Below are 23,768 nucleotides of genomic sequence, written 5' to 3' on the forward strand. Positions count from 1 at the left end.
ATAATATATAATATATAATATAATTATAATATATAATATATAAAATGACATCTTTTTTATCCATTCATCCGTTGATGGACATTTGGGCTCTTTCCATACTTCGACTCTTGTCGATAGTGTTGATACAAGTATACAGAGGTGCACCTGTATCCTTTGGATAAATACTTAGTAGTACAATTGCTGAGCCATAGGGTAGTTATATTTTTAATTTTTTGAGGAACCTCCATACTGTTTTCCAGAGTGGCTACACCAGTTTGCATTCCCACCAGCAGTGCAAAAGGGTTTCTCTTTCTCTGCATCCTTGCCAACATCTGTTGCTACCTTAGTTGTTAATTTTAGCCACTCTGACAGGTGTGAGGTAGTATCTCATTGTGGTTTTGATTTGTATTTCCCTGATGATGAGTGATGTTGAGCATTTTTTCATGTCTGCTAGCCATCTGGATGTCTTCTTTGGAAAAGTGTTTATTCATGTCTTTTGCCCATTTCTTCACTTGATTACTTGCTTTTTGGTGTTGATTTTGATGAGTTCTTTATAGACTTTGGATACTAACCCCTTATCTGATATGTCATTTGTAAATATATTCTCCCATTGCTTTGATTGCCTTTTAGTTTTGCTGATTGTTAAAAATTCCATTATCTTTAATTAGCTCTGGGAATTTTTCAGTTCTTTCTTTCTTTCTGCTTTCTTTCTTTCTTTTTAATATTTATTTTATTTTTGAGACAGAGGGTGACAAAGCACAAATGAGGAAGGAGCAGAGAGAGAGAGGGAAACACAGAATCCAAAGCAGACTCCAAGCTTCAAGTTGTTAGCACAGAGCCTGACATGGGACTCAAACTCTCAGCTTGTGAGATCATGACGTGAGCCGAAGTCGGACCCTCAACCTACTGACCCACTCAGGCACCCCGGTTCTCTCTTTAAATATTACATCTCCAGGGCACCTGGGTGACTCAGTTGGTTGAGTGTCTGACTTTTGGTTTTGGCTCAGGTCATGATCTCATGGTTTGGGGGATTGACTCTTGTGATGGTCTCTGCACTGGTAGTACAAAACCTGCTTGGGATTCTCTCTCCCCACTCCCCACCCCCACCCCTTCCCTAANGTGTGCACATACTCTCTCTCAAATTAATGAATAAACATTAAAAAATAAAATATCTTGTCCATTTTCTCAACTTCCTTCTCAAATTTCTTATTCTCATTTTCATTTTCCATGGTATCTTTTAATTGGTATGAGCCCTTTGCTGGATAATTTTCTCAGATTTGTTTTCCAGCTAACTAATTCTCTCTTCAACTTGGTCTGATCTCTGTGCAATCTATTTGTTGAGTTTTTAAATTTTAGTAATAATTTTTCTGTGCTTCACCCCCACCCTCCAAATCTCCTTGGTCACTGTTTTTTTCATTATGTTCTTTTCTCATGTTTTTCATTGTTTCCTTTTGGCTTTAATAATTGGAAATATGCCTATATATTATAGCTTATCTGATAATTCTGTTTAAGGTTTTTCAGAGAGTCTTATTCTGTTATTTGTTGGATTTTCCAGGTCTTGTTTGTGATGGTTTATTTCTGCATAAACTTTTATATTTTCTGTTGTGAGCTCATCTTCAACATAGCTTTATTTATGGGAATTATACTCTGATTGAGTGTACGTCTCTTCAGAGGTTTGTACATTTTGACATTTTCTGCCAAGTGGTCACATGGTTATTATAAGTCTGACCACTTTTTGTGTTAAAGTTTTGCCATGGGGATTTTCAGACCTTGTAGTAGTACAATTTAAATCTAAAATTTGCTTATGGAAAGACTTATGGTTACAGATTATTAGAGAGATTCTTTTTTCCTCTAAATTCATAGCTTTCTTATTGTTACTCTGTGCCAACAGGCTAATTTTTTCCTAGTCTGCTCTGTCTTTTTGAGGGTCCTCACTTTATATGGGGGCTCAGTTTCAATTTCCTGTTTTCAGATGGGCCCAGGAGCAATAAACAACCCCCCTTTTCCAGGGCAACTGAAAAGGCCTGACCTCATTTGCCATTGTACTTTCTAGTTCCCCCCAACATTTTTGGCCCTTGAGCATCTTCCTTGCTTTCTTGCAAGCTCAGCCATGTGATTAAAAGGATATTGTTATATAGCCAGTACTTCTAGGAGTTTTGGCCTTAAAGTTACTTCCTCAGCCGTGTCGCCATGACAACAGGATCTCTGCCCCCAGGATATCTTGCTCATGGCCGGAGCCCTAGTATCCAGCACAGCACCTGGCACGTGGGGGGAGGGTATCAATACAGACTTGTTGCTTGACTTGTAGAATTGGATGTTTCAGTTAGAAACTGTTCCTTCTCCCTGTAGGGAAAGCCAGAAGTGGTGCTCCAAATCCATTCATCTCTAGCAGCCACGATAGTGTTCTGTGCTTTAACACCTGTGAACAATTTCAGTTTTCCTGGTTGTTGTTGTTGTTGTTGTTGTTGTTGTTTTTTACTTTTAAACTTGAAAACTTCGGTGCTTTCCTAAGGACACAACGATGCTGTTGCCAGTTACGAGCAGAGTTTTCCAACCCCATAAATTGGCGAATTAAAACCATGCCTGGGGAACCATCACTGCCCAGTGTCTCTTTATGCTGGCACTTAGAAAGTTCTTATGCTGATTAAATTGACCTTTATAGTGGCTTAGCTGAAAATAGCAACTATAAGAGATGGAAACTGTTGAGGAAAGTGTTGTTAGTCTCACAAAGGGAGGAGATGATTTTTTGCATATGTGCAAAAGGTATACTGTTCATCCTTTCCCGTTGTAAAAATGTTCTTTCCAGTTCAGTGTTGTTCTTGCTTGCTTCTTCTTGGCACCTGTGCCTTTTGTTTGCGGTGACCCTGTGTGCCCTGTATCTAAGCCAGTCACTGTGATAATCTGGGCTGAAGACACATACCAGCAACAGACAGGGATGTTAATGGTCGTCTCCACAGTCATTCCTGAGATGAGAGACCCCCAGCATAAGAGCACACGTTACTCAGTTTCTTTATGACAAATTCTACATTTCTAGCATTTTTTTTTTTTTTTTTTTTTTTTTTTTGGTCTGGTCNTATCTTTAAAATGTAAATCTGATCTTGTCACTTCTTTGCACAATCTGATCCCCACTTACCTAACTTCCCTACCTACTTCTTTCACCATCTCCTTCTGGTTAAAGGGCTTTGCTTGTACAATCTCCTTTGCCAAGAATGTTCTCCCCATCCCACTTCGCTTGGTTACTTTCTAACCATCTTTGGTGATCTCAGTTCAAGCTTACCTTCCTCACAGAAGCTGTCTGGACCTTCACCACTAGCTCCTAGGTCTTATCTCTTATAAGCTCTCACCAAGTCATATATTTTTCTCTTTCTGGTTGCAGTTTGATCTGTGTGATTACTTTATCATCTTTGACTAGACTGCAAGCCTCCTGAGGACAGAGATCATGACTGTTTTGGCCATTTGCCCATTGGGTTCTCTAGCCTGGTTCAGTGCTGGTGCAGGGCAGGTATCCAGTAAATGTCAAAGGAAGGAATGAAGGTCCCGCTTTCCATGCTGGGACGAAATACCATTCTGCTTTTTGGAAAGTCAGTGTGCGAAAGTACAGCCTTTCAAGCAAGAAAGGGAAGAGCCCTAAGCAGGTTGCCCCTCCTCACTGCCACGTAGAAGATGCAGGATCCTGTTCCCAAACTCAAAGAGCTCCACAAAGGCAGGATCCTCTTCTTTTCCTCCAAAGACAAAATGTTGATTTTATTTGGTTTGGGGCTTTCAGTGGATTTCTTGAAGCAACTGAAGTGTAAGAAGCAACTGGAGAAGTATCACCTCAACCAAGGAAACTAAAGGTTAATAGTTAGAGCTCAGGCTCTGGGGCTGGAACAGAGAGGTTGGACCACTTCCTAATCGTATGACCATAGGCAAGTTGCTCAACCCCTCGTGGCTTCAGTTCCCTGATAACTACTTACTCATAGGTTGCTTTCAAGTTGAGATGAAGGAGTACGTGTAAGGCACTTAGAACAGTGCCTGGCACATAGCAAGTGCCCAGTACACATTAGCTCTATTATTCGCCCCAGGTTGCATAGCTGTTGTTTCACTAAGCAAACCATTATGTACCGAGCACAGTGTTCATACTGGGAATGGGGGAGGGGAATGAGGAGACAGAGCTCCTGCCCATAAGGAGAGGACAGTTCATTCTTTGATTCACTCTCTGGAGAAAGGGGGTTGGAAGGATATTTACTGCCCACTTTTCAAGACTTGGCCTGAACAACATAATGTATAAAGTGCTTGAAGATGCTTAGAAGCAAGGCAAAGAGGAATCATAAAAGGTGCTGAGAACTTTTCATATTTGAACCTTATCCACTGCATTCTCTCGAGTTTCTTTTTCTGTTCTTCCTGTGTCTTGGGCAATCCACATTGCCAGTGAACTTCACTCTTCTGAAATCATTTTGAGTAAATGCAAAGTGCTATTTAGATGGTCTTTTCTGCCCAGCAATAATGGTTCACAGACTAACATTGATATTAAGAGGTCAGAAAAGTTAAGTCACTTACCCAAGGTCACATAGTTAATAGCACAGTATAAGAGCTGGGCTTCAGGGGCGCCTGGGTGGCTTAGTCGGTTAAGCGTCCGACTTTCGCTTAGGTCATGATCTCGCGGCTCATGGGTTCGAGCCCCACGTCGGGCTCTGTGCCGACTGCCAGCTCAGAGCCTGGAGCCTGTTTCAGAGTCTGTCACTCCCTCTCTCTCTGACCCTCCCCTGCTCACACTGTCTCTCTCTCTCTCTCTCTCTCCTAGAAATAAATAAAACATTAAAAAAAAAATTAAAAAAAAAAAAAAGAGCTGGGCTTTAGACCCCGATCAGCCTCTGAACCACTTCTACCTCACAGTGGATCTTGAGCCACCTGGAGGTCTTTGAGAGCCCTCCAGGTAATGCACAATTAGGCTCCTCATACAGGGAAGGCTGGAAGAGCACCAGGCAGAATCTGTGCACCTCTGTTCTTTGCTGTTTCTTTCAATGAGAAGAGACAGATTTCAAGAGCTCTTGGGTTGACTTGAAGCTCTTGTGTGAAGGGATGGGAAGTAGGCAGGCCAGTAAAGACTTAGGGTAGAAGGAGACACGAGAGAGCATCTTTAACTCCTCCTAGGGCCACTGAGTAACTTGTCCAGGTCCTAGTCCTGGTCCTCTGTCGTGAGGACCAAACCCAAAGGAGCCAGGGCCAAACCCAGAGCCAGGGCTTTGCTTTCGCACCAGCAGGTTTCTGGAGGAGCTTACCTTTGGGACTCACACGTCAACTTTCCCTCCAATTCCTCCGTTTCTTCCTTGCTAAAGGTCCGGGAGTCCACCTCTTGTCTTCCTTAACTGTCCACCTGCTTTCCTTTGTCCTGTAGCAGAAAGTGACAGTTTCCATCACCGGGGCCACCGCAGGCCTCCTCGGAGCTCTGTTGCGGGGCAGGGGAAGGAGAACAGCGATTGAGATTTACTGGGTAAAAGGCGTTTGAGGAACCCTTTCAGATGCTGCTGCTCTAGTTCTGCTCGCCCTAGAAAAGTGGAAGCAGAGCAGGGAAAAAGAGCGGGGTCCTGTTTATCCCGGGCTTCCTGTGCGGGGGGATGGAAGAGCCAAGAGAAAAGCTGACACCTCACAACAGTGAGGATTACCACTTGTTTAGATTTCAGAAGCGTTCCACTCCACGCCTCTCTTAGGACCAGTTGACCGTCCAGTCTTCAGAGCCTGGACCTCGTCTGGTGAATTTTCCTGAGGCAGAAGTGTCACTGGATTCTTTCAAGTGTTGGAGTGTAGGCAGCACGGCCTCTTTTAGAAACTACGTGGACACTTTGAACTGTGTGAGCCAGTGCCAGAAGAACGGCATTTCAGGGCCTGGTAAACTTGGGAGGAACTTTCTGATGTCCTTATGAAAGCAGTGTTTTCCTCTGAAGTCAAGGAGGGTTGTTCTAGCACAAGCAGCGAGCGAGCACAGATCTGCTCTCTCCGCACGCACCAGGCCTCAGAGGGGACCTCTGACCGGACAGCCCCCCTCCACGGGTTCCATTTTGCTTATGGTGGACATGGGGAGCCGGGGGTCTGTTGACAGTGCTGTGAAACCCTCCCTGCCGGAGCTTACAAACGCCTTTCCTTCTTCCTCCACCCCTTTACACAAGGGTGTGAGGCTCTTAGAGACCAGGAAATGCCTGAGCATATGTGAGAGACCTGCCCTGAGCCTGGGATCTGGTTTTCAGCTGTGCCGTCTCCCTCGTCCTCTCCCTGTGACATCCGGCGCCCGCACGGTCTCTGCCCCGCCTTAGCCCTGTAGACGGTTGCTGGAATGCCTTGTCTATACCCCTGGCCAAGAAGACGGTGTAGTGTAAAGCAAGGCCCCAAGAGGAGGAACTGACCGTGTGACTTAAGTTTCCACCAGCTGGCGTCCGCCCGGATGTGCACTGTGGGCAGGGTCAGCTGAGTAGCAGCAAATACAGTACTGTGGTTTTAGTTTCTTTGCTGAGCAGGGTTTTTTCCCTTCTTAACCCCGAGCTCCTCGAGGATGGGGACAGTGTCTTATCTTTGTATCCCACATACCCAACGTGTTGCTTGGCACAAAGACAGCGTTCAGTAAACAGACGTATTACTTCTTTAAAATAAAGAAATGTTGAAAGCCAGTTGGACTACATGACTTGTGTGCTCCCGTGTCTCCCCATATGTGTTGGGGTGCACAGTACATTTGGGGCTGAAGTTCAGGTTGGCTGGTAGGGTATCTCGTACCTTAAATGTGAAATGTCGAGAAACCATTTTCACCTCCGTCCCCTTCCACCAGGGCTGTGAATAGAACTTGGCACACCGCAAGGTGGCTACTCAGCAGTGCCCTTTCTGGAGCTGTCCCTGACACAGCGTGAATCCTAGGTCCGGTTAAGATTATTAAGAGATCATTTGATAAGCAAAAAATGATCTAGCAAATTATCTAGCAAATTATGAGGCCATCTGAGCAGGTTCCCCCTTTTAAGAGCGAAGAATGTGAGTGGCAAGTTACTTTGGCCCTCTTTGGAATCACACTGCAATTAACCTTGAACAGTGTGTGTGTTGAAGGACGGCATGACTGACAAGATGCTAATCCTAGAATGTGTCCTGCATTAATTGCTCCCAGAACTTTCACAGAAAAGCTGTTCTTACTTCAGACACACTGCTCATTACACGAGAACCATCATCTTTTTACTGACAGAGTTTAACACCAGAACATGGAGTGTTTCTGTTTGGACATAAAGAAAGCGAGGCATCCGTTTCCTGTCTGAGGGAGACTTTGCTCTTTACCAGTCGGCTCTGTGTGCTTCCCTCTTTAATAAACCTTTGTTGTTTTTCTTCAGTCCACTGTTGTTGTGTGGTTCGTCCTAATTTTTTTTTTCCTTTGTGGAATGAACATTGGTATAGACCATCTTGATGGAGGGTGGGCAGACAGCCAGGAAGAGGGGGATGAGAAGAAAAGTGACATTTAAAAGCTATAGTTTAATATGCCCCCCAATTTTTTATTTTTATTTTGTTTTTATAGGATAAGGAAACCTGTGTGGGTACCAACAATCAAAGCTACATCTGTGACACAGGACACTGCTGTGGACAGTCTCAGTGCTGCAACTACTACTATGAACTCTGGTGTAAGTCCTTGCCCTCGAGGGGTCTGCGGCACCCCAGGGTGCTCCTGGTCACTGTCTCTGCTCATTGGGAGGCGGTGGCCTTGGCAGCTTTTCTTATTCTCTTGGGGGAAGTGTTGGCAAGTCGAGTCTCTTGCTGGGTTCTAGAAGCGATTCCTCTGTAGAGGAGTGCTCTGGTGCCCTTTGGACACCATGGGCTAAAGACTAGAAAATATGATCAGAGCCTTCTGAAGAGGCCACGGTTATGAGGTCTGCTGCAGAAACTCCACCCTGAGTTCTCTGTGATACCGCCTCCAGTGTGTCCTGAGGAGCGGTAACAGCACATGGTGCCATGAGCCAGCCCAGACACCCAGCTTTGCCGTCTTTGCAAAAAAAGGTTGCAGTAGCCAACCTGCGATGCCAGGCGAGGCTTTGTGGATAGCTGTAGTGCCGTTTTCTTGTAACAACCTTAAGGGCTTCCAGGATTCCCCAGAGAGCATCAAGGAGCTGCCTCTGTTTCTGAGGGTCCCTATCAAAGGAATTACCTTCCCCTAGGTCTCTGCCCATGGACCCCTCTCGGGGTGAGGGAGTCTAGAGATGTAGCCCCTTTGTTTCTCTCCCTGTTCTCAAGCTGACCTGTGTGGAGGCCCGCTTCTCCAGTGTACCTCCCCTCTTAACTCTCAGCTAATTGCCATGTGCAGACAGTCCTCTTCTTGCCACTGGTTTGGTTGGGGTCATGAACTTGCACCTTTCAGACTTGCCCAAGGGTGATGACATCGCCGTGATCCTCAGGGAGTGAGCCCGGTTCGAGGAGTTCACTGACACACTTTGTGTGTGTCTTCTCAAAGCTTGGATGAGACCTCACAGGATGCTGGATAACGAATAGGGAGGACAGGATAGTCCTTAGGGCGGGGTCCCCAGGTGACTGGCACTGTACTGGTTCTCACAACTGTCTGTAGGGAGGAGAAGCAGTAGACTGTTTGCCCAGGTAGTTCTAAGCTCCCATCACTCCTTTTGCTTGGAAGCAAACTGGGCTGGTTTGTCAAACTGAGCCTTTACTGCCAGCGTCACCCTTTCCTTTCTCCCCTTCTCTCTGATCCCCACCCCACCCCCCCCCATCAGTGATGTGGTCGGAAAGCAGCTACAAGGGCTATTGTGTGGTATGGAAAGGAAATTAGACTCTCAGCCGGTCCGTCTCTCCTTCTAAATGTAAACGTATTTTGTAGCCAGTGGGAGTGGTTCCTCTAAACAGGACCCCTCCTCACCCTTATACTTCCCTTTCAGGGACACAAGACTGGCTTGTCTGCCTTTCTGAGGAATCCCAGGGGAGGTCAAATGCTTACTCCCTTCCCAAGGAAAGGACAGGGCTCAGGATGCCTCCCCNCAAGCAACAGCAAAGGAGGGCCCAGAACTGTTGCTATTTTAGAAGGGGTGGGGTCAAGGGACTCCGAGGACACCAAGTGCCAAGCAGGTGAACAGGCTGTTTAAATGTTTTAAAATGTAGATAACCACAGGGTTCTATTCTCCCTTCCACCCCTTGTTAAAACAAAAGTCGAAGCTGGGCTGCCAAAAAGCCACAGAGGCGCAGTTTGTTTTTCCAGGGCCCGGCCCAGGCAGCATCGGCTGTGGAGAGGCATGGGCTTGCCTATGGCCTCGTCTCAGACTGACGGCCTCCTGGGCCTCCGGCAGAGCAGGCTCCGTAGCCACCAGAATTGGGTCACTATTGCCAGGGTGGGGGGTGGGGCGGCGGGGACAGGGAGACCCAGGTGGCAGGGAGGCAGCCTGGTAACCAGGCACTTCACCCCAAGGGTTTAACAAAAGTCAGAGGAGGAGCTGCTGAGTGGCTGATTATCTCCCCAGTATGGTCAGCAGGGGAGAGGAGGAGGCCACGGACCAGAGTCCAGACAGGGAGAGAAGGCTCGCCACTGTGTGAGTTGGTCTGTGCTTTCCAAATTCTGGAGGGATGGAGGTTGTAAAAGCAAAACTGTCCTCATCGGTGCCCAAAAGTGGCTTCTTAGTCAGGACATTCCCAGTGAGTGTTCCGCCTCCCTCAGAATTCTTTGGTGTTCTTCCTTACCGGGTCCTGGCCTCTGCCTGATGTGTGTATATAGGGAAGTTGAGTATTGGAATGAGCCCCTTCAGTTCATTACCAAAACTGCATTTTTGGGGCACCTGGGAGGCTCAGTTGGTTGAGTGTCCGACTCTTGGGTTCAGCGCAGGTCGTGATCCCAGGGTCATGGGATCAAGCCTCGAGTTGGGCTCTGTGTTGAGTGTGGAGCCTGCTTAAGATTCTTTCCCTTTCCTTCTCCCTCCGCCCTCTCACTGCTCGTGCTCTCTCTCTAAAAAAAACCCAACGAAACAAACAAACAAAAAAACCCCAACCCTACATTTTTGTCATTTTGAACCCCATTCCTTCTAACTGCCTCTAAACTTTGTCTGAAATGCGAAAAGGATGGGCTTTGGGTTATTCTTTTTGTCTCTTTCCTTTGGAAGGAAAAAAAGTCTCAGCCAGGAAATCCTTGGCAGAATTTCTGTCAGAGTACCTCTTTTACCACAGTTGCCTACAGGGAAGGCCTCGGGGAAAAAAGGGAAAAAATGCCATTTCCACCAACCCTTTCACCTCTCCTGAGCTGAGTTTTCCTGTGTGCTGAGGAGTGTCTCTCTCTCTCTCTCTCTCTCTCTCTCTCTCTCTCTCTCNGCTTTGGCTAGCACCCTTCCTCCATTTCTTTTTAGTCGTAACCTAAGCCAGTACTTATTATTGCGCCTGCATCAGATGGGAAGCGAAGGTCCAGTTTTAGCACTAAAGCTGTAACAGCTAGTCGTCATCATCATTATCATCCCATGCATTTTTATGGCCCTTGTACTTTAATTCATTATTCAGTCTTTTATTCATTCAGTAAACCCTTATTCCAGTGTTTCTCAAAATTTGGCAAGCATCCGAATTTCCTGGAGGGCTTATTAAAAAACAGAGCTCTGGGCCCTACTCCCAGTTTTTTATTCAGTAGGTCTGAGGTGGACTTGAGAATTTGTGATTCTAACAAACTCCTACTTGATGCTCTGACCTCTTCTGTGTTAGAAACTGTGGGGAGTCATAATCCTTGCCGTCAACAGGGAATCTCCTAGCAGAGAGAGGAGATAAGACACAACTCCCTGCTAGTAAGACAGAGAGTGGAATGTATGTGGCAGGATCACTGCAAATGTTCAGGAGAGTTTGCTTTGGCTAGGCAAGGTTCAGGCAGGCTTCATGGAAGAGGTGGATTTCCCATGCACCCTTTAGGGTGCATAGGATTTAAACACATGAAGAGCAAAGGGGCACCTGGATGGCTTAGTTGGTTAAGCATCTGACTTCAGCTCAAGTCATGATCTCACAGTTCATGGGTTTGAGCCCTGCATCGGGCTCTGTGCTGACAGCTGAGAGCCTGGAGCCTGCTTCAGATTCTGTGTCTTTATCTCTCTGTCGCTCCCCTGCTCACACTTATCTCTCTCTCAAAAATAAAAATTAAGAAATTTTTTTTAAGCTCATGAAGAACATGAAGAAGGGTACAATAGCTTCTCAGGCAGAGGGATGCCATAGGCCAGGGCCCCACGCAAAAAGAACAGAGTGTGCATGATGTTGTTCACCCACCCTTCCCCTGGGGCCCTGAGGCTTGTCTGGGAAGGAGTGGGAGGTGAGCTAATGTGCACAGAACTCTGCTATATGCGAGACACTGAGTAAGGGCTTTAATCACATCATTTCCTTTCACCCCAAGAGCAACCCTGCTTAGGTACGCATATCAACCCCATGTGTCCCGACCCAGGGGCATTAAGTAATGTTCAGTTGGATGCAGCTGAATGGTAGTAGGGTAGGAAGCCACTCCCTTGCAGAACTCTGTGAGCCACTGGAAGGGTGATAGGCCCAGGTTGTGGAAGGTTTGGAATTTGGGTGTTTAATTTCCACCTGAGGATGCCCTTCATGGAACAAGTAGAGCAAAGAGGAAAACCAAAACTGAGAGAGGTTACCAACATGCTCAAGGCCAAAGATCCTGAGCTTGGATCTCCTGATTCTTATCCCAGGGCTCTTTCCATTCACCAAGCTACATTGTCTAGGGAGAAGTCGGAGCTGCTAATTTCTGCTCCTGAAATAATTTGAGCGACCTTTACCCAGGCATCAGTTTTCCCTTGTTTGGGCCTTAGTAGGGGAGAGGGAAGAGGGGAGTGTTTCTGGGCAGTGGAATTCCCCTGAGGTGACATGAAACTCCGTTTAAGACCGCCCAGCTTGTTTTTCACCTGCTAGATTTTCCTTTCTTAGTTTATCTTAAGATGTCCATTGTTGGGCTGCTTGTAAGGAAGGCCCATAGCATTTGCCACCCTTAGCAGAGTGGAGTGCGGGAAGCTGGGGCCTTCTTCCAAGCCCCAACTGGAGCCCTGCTTCCCCTGATTGGACCCCCACTCCCCCTGACTGGACCCCTGCTCCTAGAGGTCCAGGCTTCTGGACAAAAGTAGGTTCATCAGTAGCACTTGGGCTGGCTTTCCAATGAATTTAGCCAAGAACAGAACCTAGAAGTAGACTTTGGACTTGTTCCTCACCCTTGCTTTTTTATGGAGTATTTTTTGGGGGGAATTAAAAGAGAAATAGAAAGGACACCCTTCCCATTGGTGGTTGTACCTGTAACAAGAATAGTAGTAACAATCTGGAGAACTTACTGTATGTCAAGCATGGTTCTGAGGACTCTCCATATATCAACTTGTTTATTCCTCACAGTGACCAGTAAGGTAGAAACCGTTATTCTCCCATTTTACAGATGAGGGAAGTGAAAACAAAATTACCAAGGTCACAAAGCTAGGAAGTGGTTTTGTGAGCTGTGATTTGAACCCAGGTCACTGCCTCTTCTCTTCCGTAGCTGCACTCATGCTTATAGGAAGCTTGTCTAGTCTTTCAGATGAATTTGTAAGCCTTCTGAGGTCTTCTTTTCCCTAATTCACGTCTTTTTCACAGTGGCAGTGGCAGGAGCTCCTGCTGAGAGCTTTAAGGGGCCAGGGAGGTCACCCATCATTCTTTGGGGTAGAAGGAGAGCTAATTTACAGTCTGCTTTGGCCTCCTAATGAGGAATTTCCTGCCCAGTTGGGGAGTGGTGTTTTCCCAAGTTTATAGTGAACTCTGGGGCACATGACTCAGTTCCTACATTGGACTGTGATTGTTTTTTAGAACTTGTTTTCTGTTTTGCTTAGCATGACAAATGCTCCCCACCATGAGATCACAGCTTTCAAAGTTGTCATTGGGGAATGTGGTCTCTGGGTAGATGTGTGTTTGGAAAGGAGGGTGTGCTTCTGTCTTTCTCTGTGTATGTAAACTTTCTTCCTTGTTTGTGAAATCTAGCAAAAAGATCAAAAGTTTATACAGCTCCAGAGGGACCAGTCTGGATATTCTCCCTTTTAAACTTGGTGGGACATTATTTTGACTCCAGTGACTCCCAAGCGAGTCCATTTTGTGAGGGCCAGACGAGAATCCCTTCTGCCTTCCCACATTAGCCCCACCCAGTGGGACCAGCTCATTAAGGATCTTTTTGGGACCCGTGCTAACACACCATCTTACCACTAAATGCATTCTGCTTCCAAGTCAGATTTCCCTCAGTTTTGATCCACACAAATAATCTTTTGTCATACTGTAGTAGAAATGAAGAAGGGTGCCTGGCTGGCTCAGTCGGAAGAGCATGCAACTCTTAATCTTAGGGTGGTGAGTTCAAACCCCATGTTGGGTGTAGAGATTACCTAAATAAATAAAAACTTAAAAAGAAGAAGAAATTAGAACTCAGTGTGAGACTTACAACATAAATATAACATCATACAACTGGTACGTGGTAAGGAGAGTTTTTATACCCATGATACTACATGAAAAGAAGTAGGGTGGTGGAATTTCAGTGGACACATGAGTTGTCTGGTGCTCTCTTAGATGTGACTAAGGCAGCTTTGATAAGGGTGTGTGTTCTAGTTGTCTCATTTCTTCCTCCAGTCTCCTGCCCTGCCTAATTTTTCCTTTAAAAAAAAAAATCTGTTTTTCTGTTATGTTCAGTGGATCTCAGTCTTTTTTGTGGATGAAGGATTCCCTTAAGAATCTGATGAACACTGGGGCGCCTAGGTGGCTCAGGTGGTTAAGCGTCCGGCTCTTGTGTTTGGCTCAGGTCATGATCTTACAGTTTTGTGAGTTCAAGTCCTGTGTCAAGCTCTGTACTGAAAGAGCACAGAGCCTACTTGGGATTCTCCTCTCTTCCTGCTCCTTCCCCACTTGCACTGTCTCTGTCTCTCTCAAAATAAATACATAAACTTAAAAACAAACAATCTGATGAGCACCTTAAGTCCCTTTCCCCAGAAAAGCCTATAAAGACACTGCGTCAGTCAGCATAAGCTATACGTCATGCTTAGTAACAAAAAAATCCAAATCATAGTGACCCAAAACAACATATTTACTTCTCATACTATATGTTCATTGCAGATTCGATGGGAGCTTGGTTCCCACTTCATCATCCTCTGAGGCCAGATTGACCCCGAAGTCACTATCTGGAATGTTGCCAACTGTCATGGCAGAAGGAGGACTAAAGGAAAGAAAGTCTTACATAAGCAAGAAATGTTCTGGCCTCCAAGTGACATAAGTCACTTCTAGCCCCTATTCATTAGTTAAGAACCAGTCCCAAAGCCTTGCCCAGTCATAAGGGGGACATGGAGTTCAAGCCTACCCATTTGCCCAGAGGGGGCAAACCAGAAATATGTTGCCAACATGAAAACCAGTTCCCAAGATTTTTCTTTTTTTTAAGTTTAGTTATTTTGAGAGAGAGAGAGAGTGAGAAAGAGCAAGTGGAGGAGAGTGCTCTCTCCCTCTCCTTCTGCCCTTCTCCCCCTCTTATGCTCACTTGCTCTCACTCTCTCAAATTAAAAAAAAAATCATTCCTGGCTGGCTCAGTTGGTAGAGCAATGCAGTTCTTGATCTCAGGGTTGTGAGTTTGAGCCCCACATTGGGGGTAGAGTTTACTTAAAAACAAAAAGGAGTGCTTGGGTGGCTCAGTTGTCTAAGCGTCGGACTCTTGATTTTGGAACCATCATAATCTTGGTGGTTCATGAGATCGAGCCCGGAGTTGGGCTCTGTGCTGTCAGCATGGGGCCTGCTTGGGATTCTCTCTCTCCCTCGCCCTCTCCCTCTCGTGCTCTCTCTCTCAAAATATAAATAAATATTTTTTAAAAAGAAAAATACTCGGGGCGCCTGGGTGGCTTAGTCGGTTAAGCGTCTGACTTTCGCTTAGGTCATGNAAAAAGAAAAATACTCAAAACATTAAAAAATAAAATCATGTTATATATATATTCTATAAAATGAGAAATATTGTCCCTGGGTCCTTTATATTGCAGCATTAAGGTTAAAAGTTGGTTTACCTTTAGGTAAGAAACTACTGAAAAAATGACTTGGGAGGTAAAAACTAGTTGAGTTAGATGCTCATTATCTACTGGGAGAATGTATGTTAAAAAGTACCAAGAAGTATAAAAGATTGCGAGACTGTGCTGGGCAGGTGAGAGAAATGTAGGTAATATGGAAGAGTGGTTAGCCCAGCAACTCTTAGACCGGAGTCTAAAACGCATTTAGAACCGAGCTCTTCAACAGAACACACTGTACTTATTTGTGCCGTTAACCCCCAACCCCGAAGAGGGTCCCAGATCCAGATCACAGGAGGCTGAGGATGTTACAGGACAGCATCAGGGAACCACTTCTCTTCCACAGCTCTTCTCTGGCCTCAGCACCACTTCCGAGGGCTCCTGTAATGGTGTTTATCCAGTCCTCAGTCAGCCCGCAGCAGGAGAGAAAAATATAAGTGAAATTAAGCAAATGTCAGTAGTGAATCTGGGAAGTCACCCCAAGGGAAACTTTTTATTTATTTATTTATTTTGTTGGTAATGCTTGTTTATTTGAGAGAGAGACACACAGAGCCAAGCGGGGGAAGGGCAGAGACAGAAGGAGACACAGAATCTGAAACAGGCTCCATGCTCTGAGCCATCAACATAAAGCTTGACACAGGGCTCGATCCCACAAACCGCGAGATCATGACCTGAGCCGAAGTCGGATGCTTAACTGACTGAGCCTCCCAGGCGCCCCAGACCCCTAGGGAGACTTCTGACTTCACCTTATGTGTATGTTCTCTGGTTGGGAATGGGGTTTTTTGGGGCACTGCCAGCATGGAGCCTGCTGCAGGGCTGAAACCCACAAACTGTGAGATCATGACCTGAGCTGAAATTGAGTCAGGCGCACAACCGACTGAACCACCCAGCCTCCCTGCTTTTTTCATTAATGTTAGAAACATCTTTATATGTCAAAAGTAGTATTCTATGAATATTTTTTAATGATTTAAAGTCATTTCATTTTGTGAATGCATTCCCAGAGGAACTTAAAAACCTATCTAGAAATTTATTATTATTATTTTAAGTAATTTCTCCTCTGAACTTGAGGCTTGAATTGATAACGCAGAAGAGGTCTGTGCTCCACTGACTGAACCAGCCAGTCACCCTCCCCTATTAAATAAAAGACACCAAAAATATAAAATTGTTCACAGATATTTTTAAGTTTAATAAACTTTTTTCCAGTTTTATAATTTGAAGGAAAAAATTGAAATTTCTTCTAATCCTGCTACTTAAAAATAAATCACTATTTTTGTGTCTTTCCTTCCAGTCTCTTCTCCTCCGTGTGTGTGTGTGTGTGTGTGTGTGTGTGTGTGTGTTTTATTTTTTTTAAACAAAATTGCTCAAGGATTTTCTGCATACATTTGAAGATTGGGGACGGGTCTTATATTGGGGTTTGCAAAGATTCTCTGAGTCTGACCCAAGAGGGCACAGTGGGAAACGAGAAGAAATAATCTGCCTGGAGAAGAGGAGGCTGCTAATGACCCTAAGTCTAATGTAATTACAGGCCAAAGGGAGGTGGGGCTGTTATTTGCAGCTGTAGGAGATGGAATTGTACCGGATTATATCAAGAGCAGAGGAAGTCATTTACACTCTTTAGGGAAGAGATGGACCTGAGGCGATTAGAATTTTTCCAAGTATAACTTCAGTGACTCTTTAGTATTACACCAGTGTATGTGGTAGAGAAAAAGCCCGGGATCTTTTTGGTGATATCAAAAGAATCCTAAGAATTGTTTTATCAGGCAGCCCCTCTGAGGGCCCTTGCACTTGCTAATCCACTGGGATTTTGAGGGGCTCTTTGCTTTTGGTGAGCAGTCTCCTGTAGCAGCTGGAAGTGCGCTGTGAACTGGCCGCCAGGTACTGAGCAGGGCTTGGAGGTGGGGTAGGAGGCGAATAACAAGAAAGCCCAAAGCATTTGTCTCCGAGACCCTGTAAGAGAGGAGAAGTACGCTGTCCTAAAAGGTGAGCATATTGAATGCCCACCAAACCTAAAACTTTGGCTCAGTGGTGCTAGAGACGTGCCTCCTGCCCTCTCCCATCCCATCTCTCACACTGGCACAAACACGTGTGAAAATCGAATACAGGTTCCAAATATGAGTTCACTAGGTGAGGCCTGACAGTGCCAGCCTCGATCAGGTGGGCACTGTCTGGGGCCCCCCTTGCTCGGAGAGCTGCCCCTCTGGCTGGTGTTCACCGTGCATGTGTGCCTCTCTGTCTTGCCTCCCCGGCCCCAGGGTTCTGGCTGGTGTGGACCATCATCATCATCTTGAGCTGCTGCTGTGTGTGCCACCACCGCCGAGCCAAGCATCGCCTTCAGGCTCAGCAGCGGCAGCATGAAATCAACCTGATCGCCTACCGAGAAGCCCACAATTACTCAGCGCTGCCATTTTATTTCAGTACGTACACCAAAGCCCCAAACCCCACCTTTAGGAGGACACACAAACTGGGTCCCTGTGGGCCCCTTCCCCAGCATAGTGCAGTCTGCAGGTGCAAGAATGAGGGGCACTCCCCATTAGCACAGAGGAGCAGGGGCTGGGGATATAGTACCTTTAGCCACCAGGCCAGTCCAAACCCTCATGGGCTAGGTTCTGACCAGGTTTCTGATCCTTTAACAAATTATTTTTTTTAGACAGATAGTCAGAGGATGTATGATGTGAGAAAATCAAGATTTAGCTTTCTGTGGCCTGAAATCCTCCCATTTTGCTTACTGCCCTGTGATAGGCCTGAGCAAAGCCTGACATGAAAGAGGCAGATGTGGAGAGGGGGGTGACATTGGGACTTCCTGAGAACCAAGAAACTTGGTGATTCACTGAAGGATACTCACGTGACTTCCCTGGGGTTTCTTTACACATGACCTGTCAAAGGGTCTGTGGAGGCCCAGCTTGTCCGGAACCATTCTACAGTGTGTTCTACTGGGGTGCCTCGGTGGCTCAGTCAGTTAAACGTCTGACTTTGGCTCAGGTCGTAATCTCACAGCTTGTGAGTTTGAGCCCTATGTTGGGCTCTGTGCTGATAGCTCAGAGCCTGGAGCCTGCTTTCGATTCTGTGTCTCCCTCTCTGTCTCTGCCCTTCCCTTGCTTACACTGTCTCTCTCAAAAATAAACATTAAAAAAAAAAAGTGGTCACAGGTTTGGAATTCCACATCCGGAAGCATTAAGTGCTTAGCAAAGTGCCTGGCATATAGTAAGTGCTCAAAAAATGCTAGCAGCTACTGTTATAACTAGACCAGTGTACCTTGAGACATTCAGCACATTTGAAAGATAATGAGCCTTTGTTGGCAGGCCCCTCACCCTTTGCTGGTAACCCACCTGCTCCTGATCTGAGTCAGGATGAGGTTTGGTTTGTCTTTTTAGACCACCTCGAGCCACACTAGAGTGAGGGACAACACAGGTTTCTAATATCCCAGAAAAAAGGGGCCCTTTACATGGTATGCATCTGGAAGGGTGGCAGGGGTGGGGAGGGGAGAAAAACATTGTCAGCAAGTCTTAAATTAGGGTCCCTGACCCTGAGGCCTTATGGGACATAGATGGAGGACTCAGTCTGAGCAAGAAACATGAGACTTGGGGGCGTGTGGAAACAGATCCGTTCCTGGCCATCCACTTTGCCTACCTCTCTGCCTTAACTCCGGACAGGCAGAAGCCTTGCCTATGAAGCAGCTTTAGAGGCTCTCAGGTTTCAAGAAGCTAGATTAGGTAACTCCCAGTCTGTCCCTCCTCCTCGCACAGTTGCCCCATCCCCCCTGCCCCACCCACAAGCAGGAGCTGTAGCTGTCACTTGGCAGGTGTGCTGGGGGTGGGAAGGGGCATATGTGTAGCGCAAGCTTTGTGGTCCGTCCTACAGCATATGCCAGTGCAGTAATTTCTCCTCCCTGCCTCTCCATTTTAGGGTTTTTGCCAAACTATTTACTACCTCCTTATGAGGAAGTGGTGAACCGACCTCCGACTCCTCCCCCACCATACAGTGCCTTCCAGCTACAGCAGCAGCAGCAACAGCAGCAGCAGCAGCAGCAGCAGCAGCTGCCTGCGCCTTGTGGCCCCGCGGGCGGCAGCCCCCCAGGTGCCGATCCCACCAGGGGCCCCCAGGGAGCACAGAGCAGCCCCCTGTCGGGGCCCAGCAGAAGCAGCACGAGACCCCCGAGCATCGCAGACCCTGAGCCCTCCGACGTGCCAGCCAGCACAGCAGCCACCAAAGCCACTGGAATGGAGCCCAGCGGCTCTGTGGCCGCCCTGGGGGAGCTGGGCCCCGGGGCCTTCCTGGACAAAGATTCCGACTGTAAGGAGGAGCTGCTGAGAGATTACAGCTCCGAACCAGGCAGCGCCCTCCCCGATAGCAAAGACAAGACTCCTGGCCGACATCGCCGCTTCACTGGGGACTCGGGCATCGAGGTGTGTGTGTGCAACCGGGGGCACCATGACGACGACCTCAAGGAGTTCAACACGTTCATTGACGACGCTCTGGATGGGCCCCTGGACTTCTGTGACAGCTGCCACGTGCGGCCCCCCGGCGACGAGGAGGAAGGGCTCTGCCAGCCCTCCGAGGAGCAGGCCCGCGAGCCTGGGCACCCCCACCTGCCACGGCCACCCGCGTGCCTGCTGCTGAACACCATCAACGAGCAGGACTCCCCAAACTCGCAGAGCAGCAGCTCCCCCAGCTAGAGCAGGCCCTGCCTGCGGCCTGACAACTTGGCACAGCAACCAGGGTAGGGAAGCGCCATGACAGAAGCATTAAGTGACTTTCCAGAAGAGTGGTACAGCCACTTCCCTTCTTCCCCCCCCCGCCCCCCCGCTCCTGCATTTTCCTACATCTCCCGCCACAGGGGAGGTGTGGATGCCTCTCCGCCCCCAGGAGCAGTGTTGTGGAGGGCTGAGAGGTTGGTTCGTTCTGTGACTCATTCCTCATACCCCACCCTGTTCCCCCTTCTCTCTTTTCAAGTCCTATCTCTCTGCCTGCTTGGGTCAGAGAGATGTGTGTTTCAGAAGTCCCAAGGAGGGGCTGAGACTGTGCGCTGAGGTGACTCTTGGTGATGGAGTGGCTTTATGCTCTGGTGTTCATTTAAGAGAACTTTGCTGTGTCTCAGCCCTGAGTGAAGAAGGAAGGCCGTAGAGGTCCAGGGATTGTGACCCCTCACTGCCAGTGTCTGCAGAGCCAGAACTGGGCTCATCCTGGGGGAGGAGGAGAGCTCATAGACAGTTTTGTGGTAGGTTGGTGGGGGTGAGGTCGATGTACCACTGTGCATCTTTGAGGGGCCCTGCCCAGCAGGTGTTGGCTGGCCACAGACTGGTTCAGTGTGGAACATCATATCACCTTTTCGGTTTTTCTTTAAACACCAATAGAGCTGAAAACAACTTTATCAATGGGGGCAGGCAAGAAGCCTGTTCTGGAAAAGGGAAGTCTGTGGCTCTATCCCAAGTTGACCTTTAAAGAACCTGGCCACTTTTTGAGCCAGAAGATGTTTCATGTGCGGGCTTGAGTGGGGGCTATCTCGAACTTCTGTGGGAGCGCAGGAGGCCCTAAGCCATGGCAGTGGACTTAGGTGCAACTTTCTGCATCTCTGTCCTTTGCTCTGTGCCTGTAGGTGATCAGGGTCCCCCCACCCCTCACCCAAACACACAGTCTGCAGGCCTTCATGTCTCGATGTTCTCTATGAACAAATGAGGAGGCTGTGGGTCCTCAGAAACAGTGGCCCCATAGCCTGGCTTTTACACAGTATTTTCTCTTGATTCTGAATAAGTTCTTCTGTTTTTTTGTGTGTGTTTTTTGTTGTTGTTTTTTGTTTTTAAACTGACCACTTGGAAAAAAAATATGCCTTGGTTATCTGTGGTTTTCATACCCTTTCCCAGCCCTTCCCCAGCCCCCTTTTTGAGCGGGGTAACTATTTTTGTAGCCTATGTAAAGAGCCTAAGTGGCCCAGGTAGGAGGGCGAAGGCAGTGGTCCAGAAGGCCCGCAGGATCCTTATTACTGTAGTTTGGCTTCAGATACCCAGTTGAGCTTTGATAGGAATAACCTGAATGGAGAAAGCAAACAGCTAAAACTAACATTCCCTGTCCAGCGCTGTTCATATGAAGAGTTCGGTTCTTCCCCCCTCTCTTGAACGATGATATTCGCGTTAGGCATTAATGTTACAGTAAGAAAGGAAAAATTAAAAAATATATATATATGTACAAAAATAGACAAATCCAAGGCTGTGAGGTGAACGAGTGTCTGCGTTTGGAGTCCACAAAACCAAAATCCATGTTGAACAAAGTGAAGTCTGTGTACAATGACTTTTTGGATCACCTGTGTGTCCATTGTGTGTGAGCCCCCAGCCCTGTTTTCCTGTGAATATACTTTGAATGGCCGCCATTATGCTCGCGTCAGCCACACGTTCAGAGCAGATATGGCCCTCTCAAGGTAATTTATTTTACACATTTACTGTTTACTGAACAAACGTCTGACTGTGTACTCGGGTGTATCCAGCAGCATTGTCGATGGCAGGCATCCCCCCCCACCCCCCCAATGTGTCTGCCAGAGATAACCGTGCTCGAAGTAGAGGCTTTCCTCTACCCATCACTGCAATTTGCACATTGCTCCGTGGACACTCGGAGGCCTGTGTTCTGTTCCCTGTAAATGGAAATGTGCTCTGAACCTGCCTGCCTCCCTCTGCTCCTCCTGGCCCTAGGGATCAGCCCCCGGGGGTGTTCAAAACCACTCGGCACAGAAAGGTGAAGGAGGAACTTCAGATGGAAGCTTGATTGGATCTTCAGTGACAAGCTTGGACTAGCTGTGGCCCAGAGTCGGCCCTGCCCCGGAATTGCCAGGAGAGTTTGGCAGACACCACAGTGCCATAGGGCTTACCTCTCTCTGCCGAGGTCCAGTGTCGTGCAAGCAAGCCCCTGTGTGGCAAGAGTGGGCGGGAGTGCGTCAGCAGCCCTCGGATGCTTTTCCTTCCACTGTTTTGTTTTGTTTGTTTTGCTTTGTTTTGTTTTGTTTTTAATACAATCCCAAACTCACTGAAGGATGCACCAAAATGAATCCTTCTTCAGTTAACTGATCAAATGGTTGAATTCTGGCCCTCTCAAGTTTCCTTCCCCAGCGGGGAGTGGGGAACTGGTCTGCGTGTTAACTGTTGGGGGTCACTGCAGCGTCCTGCCCTAGGGGCATGAGAAAGATCCGAATGCAGCCACGGAGCCAGGCTTGATTTCAGCGCTCACAGCCCGGCCCCTGCCAAGGGGGGCTCCCCTGCCAGGAGAGAGATGGAAATAGGGAGCTGAAGGACTAGTGGGGGGGTGGGCAGGGAGACTTGACTGAATCTGGTTTTCCAGGTGAACAAGAAGGAAGGGGTTGATCTGGTGGAGGGTTTGGTGCTACAGTCGGAAGATTTGCAAATGCTAACACATTCCTGTGTGAGGCACATCACCATTTGTCAGTTCTTGTGAATATGTGTATTTTAAGCAATAAGATTCAGCTGGTCAGACTTTTCTGGGCAGTCTCGGTGACGCATTTCCTGTGCTGTGATTGTTCTGAAGACAGAGTGGCTCTAACCACTGTGAGAAGCCCAAATAAAATCGATCCCCAAAATGCGACTGTTCTTTTTTCTTGCAACACTTTTTTTGTTATTATTGTTATCATTCCCCTTCCTCATACTTCAGGGGTCAAACTCCCAAGATTCCTAGCTGCATTTTTCCCTCATCTACACAGAGACCGAGAGAAGTTGTGGAGCAGTTGAGGACAGGCCCCTGGCCCGAGCAGAAACCACAGGGCCAAGGGCAGGCTGGGTAATACTTCCGCTGAGGCCACACTTTGTCCTGAGGAGTTTTCCCCAAACCCTCTCTCTGCCACAGGTATATTTCTGATGTTTGGAATATTTGGTAAAGTCCCACAAGCAGGTTAAAATCAGACAACCAAAAAGCAGAAACCAGTTTTGTTGGATACCCAGAAACTGAAATGCCATTTGAAAGAAAGCAAGCACTCTGTGAGATCTCTTAATGATGTGATAGAGGGGTGCCTGGCTGGCTCCTCTGGTGGAGAGTGTGACTCTTGGTCTCAGGCTTGTGAGTTCGAGCCCCACGTTGGATGTAGAGATTACTTAAAAAATAAGAAAAATCTTGGGGGCACCTCGGTGGCTCAGTCAGTTGAACATCCAACTTCGGCTCAGGTTATGACCTCGTGGTTCGTGGGTTTGAGCCACGTTTGAGCTCTGTGCTGACAGCTCAGAGCCTGGAGCCTGCTTCAGATTCTGGGTCTTCCTCTCAGCCCCACTCCCACTCATGGTCTCTCTCTCTCTCTCAAAAATAAATACACCATTAAAAAGTTTCTTTTTAAATCTTTAGGGAAAAAAATGATACGATAGGCCCTGGAATTTGATACACAAAGCATGTATTACTGAGTCTCCCATTTTGTGCCCATCACTGTGCTGGATGTGGAGGAGAATGCAAAAGAAATTTAGAAGACAAAACCTCTGCCCTCTAGAAGTCAAGTTCTAGTCAGGAAGACAAAACACCCGTGTAAAATAGTTAACAACAGGAGGTAGATTGAGATGAAGTGAATGGTACAGATTTAAGGAATCTTGAGGAATTGGGAGGGCTTGCTTGAGGTCTTGCCTACCAGGCAGAGACTTGAGAACTGATTTCTACTACCAGGCAGAGACTTGAGAACTGATTTCTAGGCCATGGGAGAGCCACTGGTGTGCCAGCACCTGCCATCCTGGGCCAGTGATTCTTTCCTAAGATTCCTTGTCATTTCACCTCATCCTTAAGACTATCCTCCTAGAACTTGGAGTCAGATGTAAAGAAGTC

At 47.2% G+C, this 23,768-nt stretch overlaps 1 protein-coding gene across 5 annotated transcripts in view; it reads left to right on the forward strand.

The window, feature by feature from the left end:
• The window catches only part of WBP1L (WW domain binding protein 1 like), a 60,728-nt gene extending 38,172 nt beyond the window's left edge, over positions 1-22,556 (forward strand). For all 5 annotated transcript variants that reach the window (XM_077748375.1, XM_077748379.1, XM_077748376.1 and 2 more), the window contains exons 2-4: positions 7,502-7,604; positions 17,228-17,389; positions 18,879-22,556. In XM_077748375.1, coding sequence (XP_077604501.1) covers positions 7,502-7,604; positions 17,228-17,389; positions 18,879-19,648 — 1,035 coding nt within the window. In that variant the 3' untranslated portion in view covers positions 19,649-22,556. The remainder of the gene's footprint in view (positions 1-7,501; positions 7,605-17,227; positions 17,390-18,878) is intronic.
• The last annotated feature ends 1,212 nt before the right edge of the window (positions 22,557-23,768 follow it).

The sequence above is a fragment of the Crocuta crocuta genome, unplaced genomic scaffold, assembly GCF_008692635.1.
Source record: "Crocuta crocuta isolate KB4526 unplaced genomic scaffold, BGI_CrCroc_1.0 scaffold619, whole genome shotgun sequence".
In the NCBI taxonomy this organism is placed as follows: Eukaryota; Metazoa; Chordata; class Mammalia; order Carnivora; family Hyaenidae; genus Crocuta; species Crocuta crocuta.